Raw genomic sequence first — 18,212 nt, 5'->3', positions numbered from 1 at the left:
CTTAACTGGTGAGCTGAACAAAAACAGGTGGTAGGCTGGATCTGGAACTCAGGCTGTTGTAGTTTGCAGACTCCTGGGATATATTTTAGAGTGAGGAATGGCTGTTCTTGGTGATGGATTGTAGAGGTGAAAGAAATTCATGTTTCTGGCTTGAGCAGAAAGGGAAGTGATGCCTTTACCAACTGGGAAGGGGTTGGGGGGACAGGTTTTGGGGGAGAAATCAAGAGTTTGAAGAGGGACGTGTGAAGAGGGAGATGCATGTGAGTCACTGGAACGGAGATGTTTAGGAAACAAGTGGGTTTAAGTTTGGAGCTCAGATGATAGGTGTGGACTAGAGAAGTAAATTCAGGAGTTGGCAATATATAAATGATATTTAAAGCCATGGGAGTGGCTAAAAAACCATCTAGGAAAAAAAAAAAAAAGAGAGAGCGTTGAGGAGACAGCCTAGATGATGCAGGGGTTTCAGCCCTGGAAAAAGAAGGGCATGCTATGAAATACGGCTGATAGAGAGATGGAGAGATAGGTGACTAGATCTGGAACCATAGGGCTTGACCTTTTGTTAATACAAAAGTTAGGCCATACAACTTGCAATATAGTCTGTTTGCTCAACAATATGTCATGGACTTATTTCCATGTTAGCACACGTTCTTTTCCAAAGCTGTATATTATTCCATTATCTAGATGCGCCATAGTTAATGTCCATCATTAATGTACCGGTTCCCCATTGTTTCCCATTTTTGCTGTTACCTGGGTATCTTTGAGCAGTGGTGCTAGTGTTTCTGTAAACCAGTTTCTAAAACTATGGCCCATAGGCCAAATCTTCTGCTGCTTGTTTTTGCATAGCTCACAAGCTAAGAATGGTTTTTACATTTCTAACATTTGGAAAAAAATCATATGATTCATGAAAGTTACATGCAATTCAAATCTGAGTGTCCATAAAGTTCTATTGGAATAGAGCTCTGCTCATTCAGTTATACATAATCTACGACTGCTGTCCTGTCACGGCAGGGAGTTATGACAGTTACTGGATGGCCTACAAAGCCTAAAATATTTTCTATCTGAACCTTTGCTGACCCCTGCCTGACTTGATCTGACATCTAGGACCAGTCCACACACAGGCAGAGTGGGGTCTTTTGAGCAGCTTTAGGAAGGTACAATCCAGAAAAAAAATTCTTTGATGCCCCAAATTCCACCATCAGCTCTCTTTTATGTTGAGTCAACGATTGCCCTTTTGAAATATCCTCCTTTAAAATGCTAACCTCCTCAGTAAGGTTAGCATTACATATTAATCAATTAATCAAGGTCGAGCCTACCTATAGCAGTAATGTTACTTTAAATCCTGTTTTCCTCATCACCTTTAAACGAAGTCCAAGGAAAACTTCCTGCTCTAGCCCCTGCCTGCCTTTTATCTTCTCCTCTTCCTGTGATCACCACCTTTCACCTCATGTCAGTCCATACTGAATTGCTTGTAATTCCTCCAGCTTGCCGTGCTGCTTCTTACCTCAGTGCCCTTGCACAGGTTTCTCCCTCTGCCTGGAATGGGCTTTCCCAGCCTTTCCACCCGGGAGACTTCGGGTCACTTTTTCAGGTTCAGCTGCAGGATTACCAAGTGTCTGAGGTGCCTTCAAGTATCCCTCACTGCATCTTACATAGTACAGTATAATGAGCTGCAGTGATTCATGTGCATGCCCACCTTCCCTATTGGAATGCAGGCTCCTTGAGGATAGACACATAGTTTAATCATTTCTCTGTCCCCAATGTCTTCCTAACAGATACTTAGTAAATAGTTAAATGAATTAGTGAATACATGAATGAATGTATATTCAAGGACTCCTTCAGTTGCTGGTAATAGAAACCAAGCTCACAGTGGCTTAAAACAAACGATTGGATCAAGTATCTGAGCAGTCGAGGTGTGCAGCTGGCTTCAGGCATAGGAGCTTAAATGATGTCTTCACGGCTCTCTATCCCTCTAGCTTTCATTTCTGCTTCTGTTTATTTGTTCGGGTCAATTTTTTATATTGTCGGTAGTCAATAGATTCATTGCTAACAGCCCCAGAACACATCCTTCTTCTTAGCAACCTCAGCAAGACAGTCTTTTCCAATAGCTCCAGCAGAAACGCTCTGGGAAGTCTCTGACTGGATGTCGCTTGGCTCACAGGCCCATTCCCAGGCAAGTCACTGTGTGGGGCCAGTATATCAGGTCTGGTTACGTGCTGAGCCCTGAGGCTGAGAGTCAACCCCACCAGCACCAAATGGACTGGGTTCCCTTCAGGAAAGTGGGGCTCTGTTATCAGAAGGAGCCAGTCTAGAATGAAGGAGAGGGGCACTCTAGAATAAAGGATGTGGAGCAAAATAACTAAGAGTATCAAGACTAGCAACTGAAGACAGAGATTTGCTTAGCATCTGTTTTGCTTCTTTGTCAAGGAAAGAATGAGCAGAAGCTGTGAAGAAGGAACTGAAATTGGGGCTGTACGAGAGACAGATTTTGGCTCAGTGTAAGGTAGAGCTTTCCACCAATGGGAGCTGCCCAAGGGCCAATAGACTGACTTGGGAAGTAGTGGGTGTCCATCACTTGAGGGGACAAAAAGAGGTTGTGGGAGTGGCCAGAGAGAGGTCCCCTGTTCTAATATCTGGCCATTGACTTCTGCATTTTCTTTGGAATTTGTTGGGGGACCTCTTCTCACTCCATGATCTCACTCAGTGATCCCAACTTTGGCTTCAATTACCACCAATGCATGCATGGTTCTCTTGTCTCTCCCTGTTCTGAGCTCCAGCTCTGTGTGTCCAGCAGTCCATCAGACCTTTTGGCATGGATGATCCATAGCTTAAGCCCAATAGGAACTGTTTTTCCCCCTAAACACACTTCATTTCCAGATCTCCCTATTTAAATATGTGTGCCCAACATGAACCTATTTGTTCAAGACTTCAGTACCACCTTGACTCTTTTAGCCTTCCTTGCCATACAATCCTCAAGCCTGTCACATCCGCCCTTGAAATATCTCTGATTTTAGGCCAGGCATCACTAAGTGACTCTGATGAGATGGTGTCCACTTCATATTTTGAAATACCTATTTTAGATGAGGTTTCTTTTGCTGCGCTGAGCAGTGGCAATTTTCATGGGATGAGAAGAGTCGGGAGAGAAGGAGGGAAAGTAAGAGAGGGATGGCTCTCTGAGTTAGTCACTTTAGGTGTTGTAAGAAAGACCCCAAATTTAAGTGACTTAAGCTCAAATAGGTGTTTATTTCTTACTCATGTGACAGTCCCAGGTATGCCCAGGGCTGGTACTGCAGCCCCTCAGGGGCCTTCTGTCTTGCCACTCTGTAGTCTCTAGGGTATTGCCTTTCTCAGCTTGGCCCCAGATGTCTCCTCACATCTGTATTCCAGCCAGTAGGAAGGGGGAAGAGAAATTAGAGGGTATGTGCCCTCTCTTTAAGGGCATGACCCAGAAGTTGTACACCTCAGTTCCTCTCACATACTATTAGCCAGAAAATGGTCACATGGCCACATCTAGCTGCAAGGCAGGCTGGGATCTGTAGTATTTAGCTGAGTGGCCATGCACTTAACTAAAAATTTTACAGAAAAGGAAGAGATTAGGTGTAAAGGGAACATTGGTGGTTTCTGTCACAGTGATTTTGTACATTTCAATGTGACCTGTGTGGCAGCTAATTGACTGGACCTTAGGGATATAGTACCCAAAGGCTTAACATGCTAATGAAGTTCTACTAGCATCCAGCAAAGCTCTTCTTTTATAGGTGGGAACATTGAGCATAGAAAGGGGAAGTCATGTATTAAGACTGTACAGCAAAGTGTCAGAGCTAGGACTAGCACTCCAAACTTTGGGCTCACTCTCTACCTTTTCAAAATGATCTCTACCTGTCTGAGAGGCAGACAGGCAGTACCAGGAGGACAAGTCTCTTGAGGATGGGAGGGGTCACCTTTCTAGTCTGTCTACCTGGGGAGTGCAAATCATTTTTCAGGACTCACCTTTAGGGTTATTATATATCTGAGGTACCTCCAAGTAGCCCTCACCACATCTTCAATAGTACACTATACTGAACTGCAGTGATTTCTGTGCATTTCCACCTTCCTTATTGGAATGCAGGCTCCTTGATTTTAGTCATCTCTCTGTCCTCAGTACCTGCCTAATACTGAACGCATGAATGAATGTATATTCAAGGACTCTTTCAAATGAAAGTAATAGAAACTTAGCTCAAATAGGCTTAAGAAAAAAAAAAAAAAGATTGGCTCAAATACCTGTGAAGTTTGTGCAGTACGTGTGCAGTGTGCTTCAGGCATAGCTGGATCCAGAGGCTTAACTGCTATTTTCAGCGGTGCTTCTGTGCTCTGCTTGTTAGCATAGCCTCACACTGGTTATATGGCTTGACTCTTTTTGTCCTCTTTGCGGGAAGTGTTGCCCAAGCAGCCCCTGTAGAAACTGAAAGCAAGACAGGAGAATATGAGGTGCTGCTAGTGGTCATGGTGGGGGCAAGGAGTCCCTCTTCGGTACCCCCATGTCCAAGACTTCTTGATATAGAGCTCAATCTCAGCCCTTGTTTTTGGTTTTGGTTTTGTGGGGGCACATCTTGGGTCATTTCTCAGGAGCTTCCCTGAGGCTCTATCTCTGCTGGAATTGGATGCGCCTGCTGCACCCTCAGGTCAAAGGTGGCCTGGGCCCCTCACTCCTGCTTCTCTGGGAAATCCAAGACATGCCTGTCTTTTCTGGCAGGGCTCCTTGGAGTTCCCACATATGGCTGGGATTGGGACAGGGGAGCGGGGAAGAGGAGGAAGAAAGAGGGCCGGCTGGCTGGTGACTCACTGGGAGGGGTGGCGCATGTTGATTGCTGGGCAGGTCCAGTCTGAGGGTGAGAATTCCCCTCTGTAGAAGAGATAGGCAGGGTGGTGTGAATGCAGCATGAGGTCTGTGCCTCTAGTGAAACTCTGTGTATGGGATGGCCCATCTGTCTCCACGAGCAGTGATTGGCTTTCTGTTCCTGGGCCATGTTCCCATTCCCTGAGCAGCACTTCTTCTCCCAGATGTGTTTCTCCCTTCTGCCTTCTGCTCTTGGGGGCCCAGTTGTTGTGGTGGAGCCTCTGGGTGCTATGGAATTCTCAGGTCTCCTAGGTTCTGGGCTGTCAGGCTTCTCCCCAGAGTAAGCCATAAAGGTGGGAACTTTCTTAGATCCGGAGTCTAAGAAAGGAGTCAAAGGCAGCAAGCCCAACACTCACCCATCAGACATTCCTCATCTTTCCACTGGAGGGAAGGACAGTTTGGCTCTTGGAGGGGCTTGATAGGTCTGATCAGGAGAGAGGCACTCCCTGATCTCCCACATTCACAAAGGCGGCAGTCATTCCCCTGGGGAGTAAAACCCCATAGCAGGAATTAGCTTGATGTATGGAAGAGCCAGTCATAAGAAAGGTCTTGAGTACTGGGCAGGGGACAATGGATTAACTTGGGTAAGAAACGAAGAGCTACAGGAAGTTCTTAAGCAGGGAGAAGGGTTCCTGCCTTGAGTCCCAAGAGGAAGCACTATAGAAAATGGGGTTGATGGTGGTGACAGAGTGGAGATAACAGGGCCATTGAGGAGGGTGGCAGGAGGATCAAAGGGAGATGGTCACACAGGCCAGGGTGGGAGATAGCAGGCATGAGCAGTAGGAGGAAGAGTGAGGGAGGGCGCCTGGGAAGAACAGATAGGCCCTTGGTTTGTCTGCGAGTAAAAGTGAGGAAGGAAGACTTGGAATCTGAGAGCTTCTTAATCCTTAGTCCTGGGTGTTTCCTTTGGGTATAGGCAGGCATGGCAGGCCACTAGCTTTTCCTGTGGGCTGTGGTGGTGGCCCTTGTAGGCAGGATGTGGTGCTGGCCAAGGGTTCCTTTATGAATGGAGCAGGGAGGGGTGCTGACTCAGCAGGCGGTGAGGCTTTGCAGCCACCAGGTTTGGACAGGAAGCATCCCGGAAGGAAGTGGCTGCTCAGGGCTTCCCCGCTGCAGACAGCTGCAAGGGGGTGCTGGCAGGATGCACCCAGTTTGGCTGAGGGACTCCCTCAGCCCAGCTGCTGGGTGTGTGGGGGTGGGGGACTGCTTGGCTGGGATTGGAAGGGTCGAGGCCTGGTGTCATAACTGGAATTGATGCTAATGTCTGTTCAGTTTTGCTTCGTGGAAGAGCAGAAAGGTGTGGTTGGGAACCCAAACCCTTCTCAGCTGTGCTAACTGGCAAATTATATCATATTATGATGTTACTTCACTTATCTGGACTTTCATATTTTTTTCCTGCAAAATGGGATCAAGTAGTGCAACCTATCTTCTTGGGTGGTTATAAGAATGTGAAATCATTTATAGGCTTGTCGATCAGTGTTGGAATGTCGACGTAAGAAACGTCCAAACTTGTAGAGAATTTTTGAGTTTATTTAAGCCAAACTGACAATTGCCAGGAAGTAAAACTTAACAGATTGAGAAAATGCTCTGGAGAATGGCAGTTTTGCGATTTATTTTATACATTAGAATAAAAGGAGGAGACATAAGAAGGGTTACATGAAATCCACAGGTGGTAGATTAAGGGGATGGGAGAAAGCAAAGGGGGCGGGGTATCTCCGATATTGGATAAAAAGTAAAACAGAGACACATACTTCTTTTACATTGGGATACAGCACATAGAGATGGTGTGTGGGAAACAAGATAACAATGAGGGTTCTGTGGTCTTGTGCTCTGGTGAGTGGTTGTGCCCTGAGGATGGGAAAGGAGATTACTCTGACATTTTTAAAGATGTTATCTTAGATGCAAAAAGACAGTAGACAGGCTCACTTAAGGTGAAGACTGACCTTTGTCAATGAAGCTACAGGCCTACATGTGACTACCCGCCCTGACCTGCTTTTAGTTAGGAATTTTTATGTTCAACCGTCTTATGGTTAATTTCAGTCTCTGAGTTAAACCATCTTATGGTTAATTTCAGTCTCTGGGTTTGTAGGGCCTACCATGCTGACCTCCCCTGAGCTTGTCAGGTTTAGTATGTGTCCCCTTCTTCGTCCACAGTATCATAGATAGATGCTGTATATGTAGCTTGATCAGGATGTGGCACGAACAATCAGGTAGCAGCTATGGGACACAAGGAAAAGGTTCGAGCAGGCAGCCCAAGTCGGACACCTTGCGCACAGCCAGGACTGGGAACAGGGCTGGACCCAGGGATGTCTGGGCTCCCCGAGGCTGAGGTCTGACCTGTGGCCACACACCAACTTCTCAGTCCTGACTCCAGCCTTGGCGGTTAGCCCCAGTCCTGGCTTCTTCCATTTCTGATCCATCTTGGGCACTTAATCTACATATTTAAACTAGCAAATGTCCTCTCTCTCTCAGGCCCCATGCTCATACACCCAGCTGTCCCCTAGAACTCTCCCCTGGAAGTTTCTGCACAAACCCTGCTAACTTTACACTCCTTGCACTGAACTCTTTCATGTTCTCTGTCTCAGTGAGTACCCCACCTGGTCACTGGGCTCAAAACTATGGACCCCTAACTGCTTGCTCCCTTTCTCTTTCCCTATATCCTCCAGTGCTGTCACTTTCACCCAGATCTGCTTCATCTCTTCTGTTCAGCTTTTTTCACTCATCTTGTAGATACCTTCCGAGTAATCTTTATGAAGCACAGCCCTGACCATATCTTTTCCCCTAGTCCAGAATCTTTGATGGTTCCCAGCTGCCTTCAGGGTAAAAGTCAGACCTCTTAGTCTATCCCTAAGTCTGGCTCCAGCCTCAGCTTCTCTCCCCAAACTGATCTGTGTGCATCCTTGCCCCAGCAGGCCGACCTTGCCTTTACTTGCCACCTTGCCTGCTCTTCCTTATATTTACATCTTAGTTCTGAAAGGGTGAGTCCCGGCCACTTCCCCTGGTCTAGCCTCCACAGTTTGTGAATTTCCTCCTGCTAGCATCTCTCAGAAATTCTTTTAAGCTGGTTCAGGGGAGATGAGGTGAGAGTGCCTGGGGAGGACCTTTTCAGACAAGGTCTCACTTTCTCTTCTTCACAGACAGGGGCAGCCTTCCACCACAGAGAGCCCAGCTGTCAGCTGCCCCAGAGGAAGATGGGCAGCCCTGCCACAGGTGTGCGTGTGGCCACCGCCCTGGGAGGGCTTTGGTTCTGCCTCACAGGTGAGGAGTGCAGTGTGGGGACTGGAGGTCGGGGAAGGGCACCCTCTCCCACCAGGGGTCCTACAGAGCCTCTCTAATCTAGCAGGGATGGGGAGGGTTTTGGTGAACCTCCTCCCAGTCTCCTTAGTACCCTGTCCATGCTCATTTCCACCTCCTGGAGCCACCAGGCAACTTATTTTACATTTCTTAGCCTCCATTTTCTCTTCTATAAAATGATAGTATGAACACTAACATGTCAAATGTCACCTCCTCAGCAAGGCTTTCCTAGCTACCTTTTATAAAATAGCACGTCCCTCCCCAGCCCTGACCTTACTTCATGCTTCTTCCTAGCATTTATCTCCACCTGACATATTATATGTTTACTTGCTTATTGCTTGCTCTGCTCAAAGAACAGGGTCTATCCCCAGTTCCAGGGTTGGTGCCAGCCACATAGTAGGTGCTAAATCACCATGTTGAATAAATGATGTAAATCTTCCCACACAGTGTTTGGCACAGAGTTGGCATTCAACAATGGCAGCCACTTTCATAACAATGTCCTCATCCCATATTTCAAATTTTAATCAGTGCCTCTGCTCTGGAGACCTACCACCTTCCTCTGTGGAGGAAGATAAAGCTCAGTGTTTGGTGCCGTCTAGTGGTCACAAAAAGGAAGCATCTCTCTATCTGCCGCTTTTCTTTCTCTAGAGGAAGGGCTTTGGGTGATTCCTCAGGTTTCCTCTCCTAAATGTCCCCTAAAAGGAGTTTTCTGTTCCAGTTGGTCTCCAGTTGGAGGGCTGGCCTGGGGCACCTGGGGTTGCAGCGAGATCCAAGGCCAGCTTAAGACTTCTAGAGATCTCTATGCACTGAAAAGATTATAGTATCCCCCTGTGTGTGCAATTCACAATAAAAACACTACCATTCAATGTTATTTTTCTAAATGCAAGAAACCTTTTGGGTGCTGTATTCAGTAAGTTTTGTGTCAAGACTGTTTGATCTTTACACTTTTTGACTGTGCCTGCTTTGCTGGTGCCCAAAGCATACAATCTAACCATTACCCAAGTATTGCAGTGCCAGGGTAGGGGGCACGCCTCTCCAAAAGAAAAGCTACCGGGGACACCTGCATAACTTTTCAGGGCTCTAAAAGAAGAGCTAGAATGGAGACAAAGGTGACAGGGAAGGCTGCAGAGTAAATCCACAGGATGGAGGGCAAGGGCGGAGCAGGGGAACCTGGCACTGGGGGCTTGTCTCTGGCTATGCCCGGGCTGTGTCCCTGGGGATGGAGTTGACCCACGCTGCTGAGATCCATGCTCCTGTGTTCCTCTCACTTCAAATCCATCAGCAAGCCCTGCTCATTCTCCCTCTGAAATAAACCTTGAATCTGTCCCATTCTCTCCATCACCACTGCCATCCTCTGAAGTTAAGCCATCATCACTTCTTACAGGGACCACTGAAATAGCCTCCTAATCCATCCTCCACGGAGGAGTCAGAGTGAGTTGTAAGCATCGTTTCCCAGATTACGCCTTATTAAAACCCCACAAATGACTTCTCATTGCATGTAGAAAACCCTTAATTCCGTACCATCTCACAAAGCTGTCTCGTCCAGATGCTTCAGCCACACTGACAGCTTCCTGATATTGTCACATAGCAAGCTGGATCTTGCCTCAGGGCCTTCTCACCCACTGTTCCCCCCTAACTCTTACACTGGCTCTTTGTACATCAGGCTCTTTTTCATTCTCTTTAAATCTTAGCTTAATAGCTCTAAGAATGTACTTCACCACCATATTTAAAGGCATGGGTATTCTTTCTTGTATAAAAACTAATTATGTTTATTTAAGAAAAGAAAAAAAGAAAAAGCACTTGTGATTCTTTATCTTCTAGAGAAAACCACTGTTAACATTTTGGTGTATAGTTTTTTAGACTCATCTTACCAATTTATCAAGATAACATGTACTTATGGAAAAATGCAGCCAGCGTGGACAGGAGTAAAGTACTGGCCAGGTTTTTGAAAAGCTACCACCTTACTTTCTAATCCGTTGATTTATTTTCTTCCTTCTACCTCTAATCACATACTAATGAGGATTTGTGCACTAGTTTATCCTTTCCCTCCCATTAAAATGTCAGCTTTGTAGGGGATGTGACTTTGGTCTTATTCTCTGTTACATTAGACCTGGCAAATAGTAGGTGCTTACTGTATTCGTGTTGACTGAATGAGGACCACAGGCAATAAACTTAATTTAGGTCTCCTGCCTTAAAGGACTGGTGGATGGGGCTTGAAGTTTACCCCGAAGGAGAGGGGGACTAGGGAGGCCCGAAGTGTCCACGCCCCTCCTCACCGCCCCACCCACCGACTCCGCCCCCAGGCACCGCCTTGGTGGTCCAGGTCCCCCAAGACCCCGTAGTGGCCCTGGTGGGCACCGACGCCACCCTGCGCTGCTCCTTCTCACCGGAGCCCGGCTTCAGCCTGGCGCAGCTCAACCTCATCTGGCAGCTGACAGACACCAAGCAGGTGGTGCACAGCTTCTCCGAGGGCCGAGACCAGGGCAGCGCCTATGCCAACCGCACAGCGCTCTTCTCCGACCTGCTGGTGCAGGGCAATGCATCCCTAAGACTGCAGCGCGTGCGCGTGGCAGATGAGGGCAGCTTCACCTGCTTCGTGAGCATCCGGGACTTTGGAAGCGCTGCAGTCAGCCTGCAAGTGGCAGGTGAGCGCCTGGGGCGTGGGAGGGTCGGGAGGGCTCTTCCCTTGGCACACCCCTCACACTTCCCTAACCCTTTACCCATTGCTCAGTGCCGACCCCTGTACTCTCAGCCCCAGGTGCCCTGTTCGTCCACTGTGACCCCGCCTTACCTGTCCTTGCCTTACCTTACCTTGACTTCTACCCTTTGCCTTCCTTCCAGCCCCCTATTCAAAGCCTAGCATGACCTTGGAGCCCAACAAAGACCTACGGCCTGGGGACACAGTGACCATCACGTGCTCTAGCTACCGGGGCTACCCCGAGGCCGAGGTGCTCTGGCAGGATGGGCAGGGTGCACCTTTGACCGGCAACGTGACCACGTCGCAGATGGCCAACGAGCAGGGTTTGTTCGATGTGCACAGCATCCTGAGGGTGGTGCTGGGCGCTAATGGCACCTACAGCTGCCTGGTGCGCAACCCTGTGCTGCAGCAGGATGCTCACGGCTCTGTCACCATTACAGGTAGGGGGCAGATGAAAAGCTGGGAAGGATGGAGGGAGTCACCCCTTTTTTCTAGACCCTAAGCTGGAATTTAGGTAAATTTGGGTGCTCAGAAGACTTTTGAAAAATCATATTCATGTGTTTCAGGTGTTTCAAACTCTCCCCCCAAGAAGTCCTTAAGGGACTTGTCTTAATGAGCTGATAAGAGGCATTTGTAATATTTGCTCTCCTGGGATCACCTTAGGTGGCACTTGTTCTTATACAAGAGTACCTGCCTGGAATCTGAGGTGTGGGCGGGAGTTCTGGGGCGGCCCCAAGGCATGGCCCGGGGGACCTGGTGACAGAGTGTTTTCCTATGGAAACTTCTCTGGGCGATGAAAAAGTGTTGCTGCATTTATGGGCATCATCTGATTCTGAGGCCCTGAGAGATAGCTGGGCCTCTACAGGTGGTCAGTTCTCTGCATCCTATCAGTGTCAGCAGTTAGAATGGTGGGGTGCTCTCTGCTTCCCCCATGTGGTCAAACAGTAGATGGATGCCACCCATTTGGCAATTCCCTCAATTTCTGGTTTTGGGGTCCTAGCCCAGACACCCTTTCCCTTCCTTGAATGCCTACCTTAGTGGGCACCCCTTGTGCCTGGAGATGTGAAGCAGGCTCAGGCCCACATTCAGGCTAAGGGAGGCAGTCTCCATTTGTCTTTGGACCACAGGCTGGTTCCTTAGTTTCTCCCCAAGGGCCAGCCGAGCTCTCCCAGGGCCTCTCCACATACTCTAGGGTCAGGACAGCAGGTTCTATTTGTCTGGTTCTCCAGTTTTCTCTTCCCATGACTTCCACACAACCTAGTCTACCTGAGTCCTCATCTGCACCTGGTCCCCAGTTTCTGCACAAGCCTCCAGGATTCACTGATTTATTCCTGTCCTCCCCCTGAGCACACCTGGACCTTACATGGCCTTCACTGCTGACAAGCTCAGAGCTGGTGGGCATCACACTTGTCATCTAGGCATTCAGGCTTGTTGTTCCTCCTTCTCTTGTAGGTATTTCCTTCTGGCAAGTACCCCCCGCCCCCGCCCCCGCTCCCAAGATTGACCCTAACCTCTCCCTGGACACCCCCTGGATCTGTGCTCTTTGTGGAGAAGTCACTGCTCTGGGCTCTTGGATATTCTGAGTAGTCTCCTGGACCTTTTAAAGAATAGCATATGGTCTGCTGTGTTCACAAGAAAGAATAAGAACTATCAGATAGAGTGAAATTGACTGGAGTGGTCAGAATTCTCCAGGGACCAGTGCGAGTTGAGAGGACCTTGAAGGATAATTTGCACGCTGGGCTGACTTGGATATTTGCCACACTGCGGAAAGAGCTTTTCAGTATAAATGCAGTTGCAGGGAGAATGTTTATCCCATCAAAAAGAAAAATCTTTATTTTAAACTTTAGTAACTAACATTTACAGTGCTTTCATTTCACAGATGAGGAAACTGAAGCCCCAAGAGAAGAGAGAACTTTCCTGAGACCACAGACTATAGCACAGTGGCTCTGGCTCTTCTAGGGGTCAGGCACCTCTTTGAAAATTGGATAAATGATAAATGCAGTAATTTGCATTTGAATTTTGAGGGTCTGTGGCCCCTCTAAACTCATGCATGGGGGTCTGTGGGCCATGGCTCCAGCACCCTGCAGTGAACAGATGAACCAGGACCAGAATTCAACTTTTAGCCTCTCAGCCTAATTTTCTCTCCTCCCCACCACCCAACCTCCTGTTTTTGTTAGAGCAGGTCTGGCCTACTTTGGAGCCCTTGGCCTGTATTTTGCTTCCGGCAGCTTTGTGCCTTGTAAACATTCTAGGATTCAGACTTTCAGTCCTCTAGCCTAGTCTCTCCCACACCTGCTGGATGTTAGTGAAGTTGAGTGTGCCGTGGGGAGGGGGCTTTATGGAGCAAGCACTGGACATGGAGCCTGAAGAAGCGGGTCTGGGCCCTGCTGTCCTTTACTAGTTGAATGAGGGCAAGTCTGACCTGCATTCTAGGCACCAAACCAGCCTAGGAGTGAACACAGAAAGAGAGCCTCTCTCCCCTTGGGTACTTCCATCTCCGCTCTGTCCCCGACTGCAGGAGCCCACCCTGGGCTCCCCAGGGGTTTTTCCCATTTACTTCATGGACGGGCCCTCTTGACCCCTCATGTCAGCTGCTGTCCTCCTCTCCTCCTTTTCAGGGTGATGGGTCCCTTTGCTTCCAATGTCCAGAGCAGCAGTTTTGCCAGCCATGTTGGCTGAAGGTAACATCTGCTGCAATGCCTGCAGGGCGTCTGCTGCTGAAGGGTTCATGGCACTGCTCTCAGCCACTGACCCCTGGCTGCTGATGCCGTCGGTGCTCATGGTTTTCAGAGAGCACAGGAAAACAGCACTTTCTTTGGTTAGATCTGTCATCTGCAAGGCCTCTGTCCAGGACCCAGCATGGGTGCAGGGGCTGGGCTGGAGGATGGTGTGTTCAGAACAGGTGCTGGCCCTGACCCAGGCATGGGCACCTCAGCTCCTTTCCTCTGCCATGAGATAGTTTACAGGGGGGCCCTCAGCGTTTCACGGAAACCTTCCTCTGGCAAGTCTTCTCACTCTGGCACCTTCAGTACCCACCCTCCTTGCTTTGCAGGGTCTACAAACACTTTCTGTAAAGGTCTGGATAGTAGATATTTTAGGCTTTGTGGGCTACATACCATCTCTTGCTGCTGCTGCTTTTCTCCGTCTGTTTCTCCTTCTCCATTTTTTTGTAACCCTTTACAAATGTAAAAACTATTATTAGTTCATGGGCTGTACAAACACAGGCCACAGGCCAGATTTGGCTGCCAGGCCTTACTTAGTTCACCAACTCTTGACCTGGATGGAGGATATCACCAGGTGGTGCTGTAGCAATCACGGAGGGCCTCCCAAGGAGGTGGATCTTAAGCTGTGTGGGGAGCTTGGGAGCACTTTTTAGGTAGGGGAAACTGACAGCAATGGTGTAGAGGCTGGAAGGAGCCAAGTATCTCTGCAGAGAATGGTCAGGACACTTGTTTGGCTGAGATACAAAGCCTGGGGGAGGGTAAGTGGCAGGCAGATTATCGAGGTCCTTGAATCATCCTATGAAGATTGAAGCAGGGAGCCATAGAAGGTTCTTGAGCATCAACTGCAGACTCTTCAACCTTGCCGGGTTGGGACATGTCCACATGGCTGTGTCAGGGTTTGGAGGGTGTATGGATGAGTGAGGAAGGACATGAAAACTTAAGTGCGCTCTCTTCTTAGTGCGGGGGTCCAGTGAGGGTGGGAGCCTTCTGTTCATACCTTGGAGGAGGATGCTGTCCTCATGGCCGTGGGACTCAGACATAATGATTTCATTCTCCCCATTTCTCATTTCAGGACAGCCCATGACATTCCCCCCTGAGGCCCTATGGGTGACTGTGGGACTCTCCATCTGTCTTGTTGTACTACTGGTGGCCCTGGCCTTTGTTTGCTGGAGAAAGATCAAACAGAGCTGTGAAGAGGAGAATGCAGGTGAGTGAGAGAGGGGGCATGTATGATTGTGGATGCCTGTGTCTTTGGGTATGTTGCCGCGTCCGTGACATCAACATGAGTGTCACTTTCCAGTGACAGAATGAGTGCGGGTGTGCAAAAGGGGCTAGAATTTGATCCAGAGGCTGAATATGTCTTGTATGTGTGAAGAAGTATGAGCCTGTCTGTGTGTACAAATATGGCAGGAGTGTGTATATGAGTGACTGGAGGTGAGTGGTAGACATGTAAGGCCGAAGTGTGAGGAGGGGTTGAATATGTCTGTGCAAACAAGTGTGGCTGTGAGATTGTAGTCCCATGAGTGTGTCTGAGAGTGCAGGTGTAAAGCACAGAAATTTAGCAGCACAAATTTAGCAGCTTCATGCATTTGGTGTCACTATGAGAGGGTGAGAGGGTGTGTCTATCTCAGAGTAGGTAGAGTCTGAAGCCACTTGCTGGGCTGGGTCAGTATGAGCTGATTTTGGTGACTGGCAAGTAGTGAGCTGATATTGGCAAATGGGTGGCTTGACCTTTGTGGTGAGTAAGTAAGTTGACTCTGGTGGTGGGTGAGGAAATGGACCTTGGTGAGTGGGTGAGTTGACCCTGTTGGGTGATACATGGGTAAACAGAAAAGTTTCCTTGGGTAAACATGAAAGTAGATGGTGAGAAGTAGGAGAAGACTGGGCATCAGAAATGACGGTGACTATGTGAATGGGGACAGACAGGTGGCTGGGTGGGCTGGTAGAAGGATGAGTGGACTGATAGACGGGTGTGTGTACATGTTAGAAGGTGATGGTTGACTGGATTGATGAGTGAGTGGATGTATGAGGTGATGAGATTGGCAGATTGGTGGAGGCAAGTAGCTGTTTCTTGGCTTGGTGAGTGGTGGGCTCTAGGCTGGGAGCCCTTTTATCCTGCCTTTTTTCTGCTCTGTGCTGACCTTGGAACAAGGTCAGGCCTGCTCCCCACTTACCTGCCTCTTACACCCCTAGGTGGGGAAGTTCAGTGACGAAAATGGGTGTGAGAACGTATTTTGTTCACTCTTCTAGGAGCTGAGGACCAGGATGGGGATGGAGAAGGTTCCAAGACGGGTAAGTCTGAGCTCGGAGCTGGCCTTATTGTCTGAGGGAAGGACAGAGGGATAGGAGAGAGGACTCCAGGACCTGGAAAAGCCATGTTTGCTTGAGGTTTAAATGAAATGTGTCCTGTGGACTGAGGCCTCCCCACTCAGGTGAGTCTGGTCCTGCTCAGCATTAGTCCTGGAGGTAGATTTCCCGATTCCTTCCCAGGTGCTGCTTCTCCTCTCCTGCCTGCCTTCACCAATCTATCAGCCGGCTCCACCCCCACGGGACCCTGCACTGTGGAGTTTGGTGGCTTCCTAGGAGAGGATGAGGGCACAGGAGACAGGGCAGCCTGGGTTTAGGTTCCAGCCCCAGGTCATAAAAGCTGAGTGGCCCTGAGCTAGTCACTTTGCATCTCTGAGTCTCACTTTCCTCATAATAACTGCCTCCCCTCATTGGTTGTGTGGTTTTCATCAGATGAGACAATGTTTATAAAGGGCCTAGTACTATACCTGATGCCAGGTAAGTGATCAATACCTTGGAGTTCTGTTACTAGGCAGACAGTTTAAGATAGTCCCATTCTGGTTAGAGGTTAGGTAACTCTGGTCAAAGTGATTTTTTCCTCTGGCCTACAGTTTCCCATCTGTAAAATGTCATCCTGCTCCTGCCCCAATAGCCCCAGAGGGCTGTTTCCAAGCTCCCCGGAGTGACTAGATAAGAAGGGGGTCGCAAAGGTCATGGTGCTATGGGGACACAAACTGGGAGCCCAGTGTGGGGCGGCTACTGAGACACTGGTGTCTCACGACCACTGGAGCCCTCACTGCCTTCCCTTCCGGCTCCTGGGCTGGGAGAGGCAGGTTCCTGCTAAGCCATTTGGGATGGTGTCAGTTGATACCAGTTCCCTCCCCATCCCCACAAAAGGAAGGGCAGGAGATTGACACCTGGGACTGCTATAAATTATGCCAATTAATTCTCTGCCTTTGGTGTCCGGGTATGGAGACAGCTCTGGGATCAGGCCTCATTTTTCATTCTCAGAGGCAGAGGTAGTTGACAGAAGGGAGGGAGTGAGGAGAAGCTGGTGGCTTAGAGATTTGGTCAGTGTCAGTTCCACATGATGTCGGGCCCATCTGGGGACATCTGCAGCCTCCTTTATTACTTTACTTCACCCTTATTTGTAGAGCAGACTCAGTGCACCTCCACATCTCTAGCTCGGTGGAGGGCAGGGTAGTTGTTCCCATTCTATAAATGCAGAAAACTGAAGCCCAGAGAGAGGAGCGACAAGCCACAGAGTGGAGCTGGGACTTGGGACAGCAGCCTAGGGCCCCCTTCCCTGCTGCTGTGATGTCGCTTCCTCCCTTCCGACCTCTCCCTCTTGCCACTCTTCCTCCTGCCAGTCCTTCTTGCCCTCGCTTCTTCATCAGCTCCTGTGCCCCACCCCTACCCCACCACTTTCTACAATTTACCCCTCACCATGTGCTCTTTCCTTTTTTGCAGCCCTGAGGCCTCTCAAACACTCCGAAAACAAAGAAGGTAATGACATGTGGTGCTTGAGATTGCATGTGTGTTTGTGCACCTGTGTGTAGGAGGCAGGGAGGGTTGTGGGGAGGGGATTGTCACCCTTCACTGATGACCTGAGGCTCCCTCCCCAGAAGAGCAGCCTCGACACCCTCCTGGTGAAAGGGCAGAGGAAGGAGTAACCAAGGTCCTGGCTGCTCTACTAGGGCACAGATATGACAGAGGCTTAACCAGGACAGGAGCTTATTTCTCTCTCCTGTAACAGTCTAAACATAGGTGATCTTAAGGTCACCAGTGTCCTGGAGCCAGCTTTCCTTTACCTGGTTTCCGACCTCTTCAACTCAAAGCTTCTGTCCCCAAGTGCAGCGTGGCTGCTCCAGCTCCCACGCCTTCCACCCTCCCCCACCACCCCCGCGCCTCTGAGGCAGGGGGAAAGAAGAAAGAGAGGTACAGTTTTTTCTAGGGCTTGACTAGAAATAGCTCATGGCACTCCTGTTTACATCCCATTGGTCAGAATGTATCGCATGACTCTTAACTCAAGTGAGACTAGGAAATGTGTTTTTCAGCTGGTACATAGTGGATGGGTAGTAAATGTTAACAATCATTATTCATGTTGTAACAAGTAGTTATATTAGGAAATAATTGATTGGAGGTTATTTTGAGATTCTCCCTTATTAAAAGTAACTGACAGCCACATGTATGTATGTATGTTTGTGTGTAAATATATGTGTATTTGTGTGGGTGTGTCTGTGTGTATTTTGACCAAAGTATTCTTTGATGCAGACTTGCCACTAGATCTAAGTGGCTTACACCTAGAAAATCAAAGTTGGCTGCCAAAGGTTATAGAATC

At 48.8% G+C, this 18,212-nt stretch overlaps 1 protein-coding gene across 1 annotated transcript in view; it reads left to right on the top strand.

Moving 5' to 3' along the window:
* Positions 1-18,212, top strand: part of CD276 (CD276 molecule) — a 30,286-nt gene that overhangs the window by 9,211 nt on the left and 2,863 nt on the right. Inside the window, exons 3-8 of the mRNA XM_011375456.2 lie at positions 8,008-8,128; positions 10,468-10,809; positions 11,006-11,302; positions 14,658-14,792; positions 15,836-15,877; positions 17,342-17,377. Of these exons, the coding sequence (XP_011373758.2) occupies positions 8,008-8,128; positions 10,468-10,809; positions 11,006-11,302; positions 14,658-14,792; positions 15,836-15,877; positions 17,342-17,377 (973 nt within the window). The remainder of the gene's footprint in view (positions 1-8,007; positions 8,129-10,467; positions 10,810-11,005; positions 11,303-14,657; positions 14,793-15,835; positions 15,878-17,341; positions 17,378-18,212) is intronic.

This window comes from Pteropus vampyrus, unplaced genomic scaffold (assembly GCF_000151845.1).
Source record: "Pteropus vampyrus isolate Shadow unplaced genomic scaffold, Pvam_2.0 Scaffold10, whole genome shotgun sequence".
NCBI classification, from domain to species: Eukaryota; Metazoa; Chordata; class Mammalia; order Chiroptera; family Pteropodidae; genus Pteropus; species Pteropus vampyrus.
The sequence above is the reverse complement of the archived record's forward strand: the minus strand, read 5'-3'. Positions and strand labels throughout refer to the sequence as shown.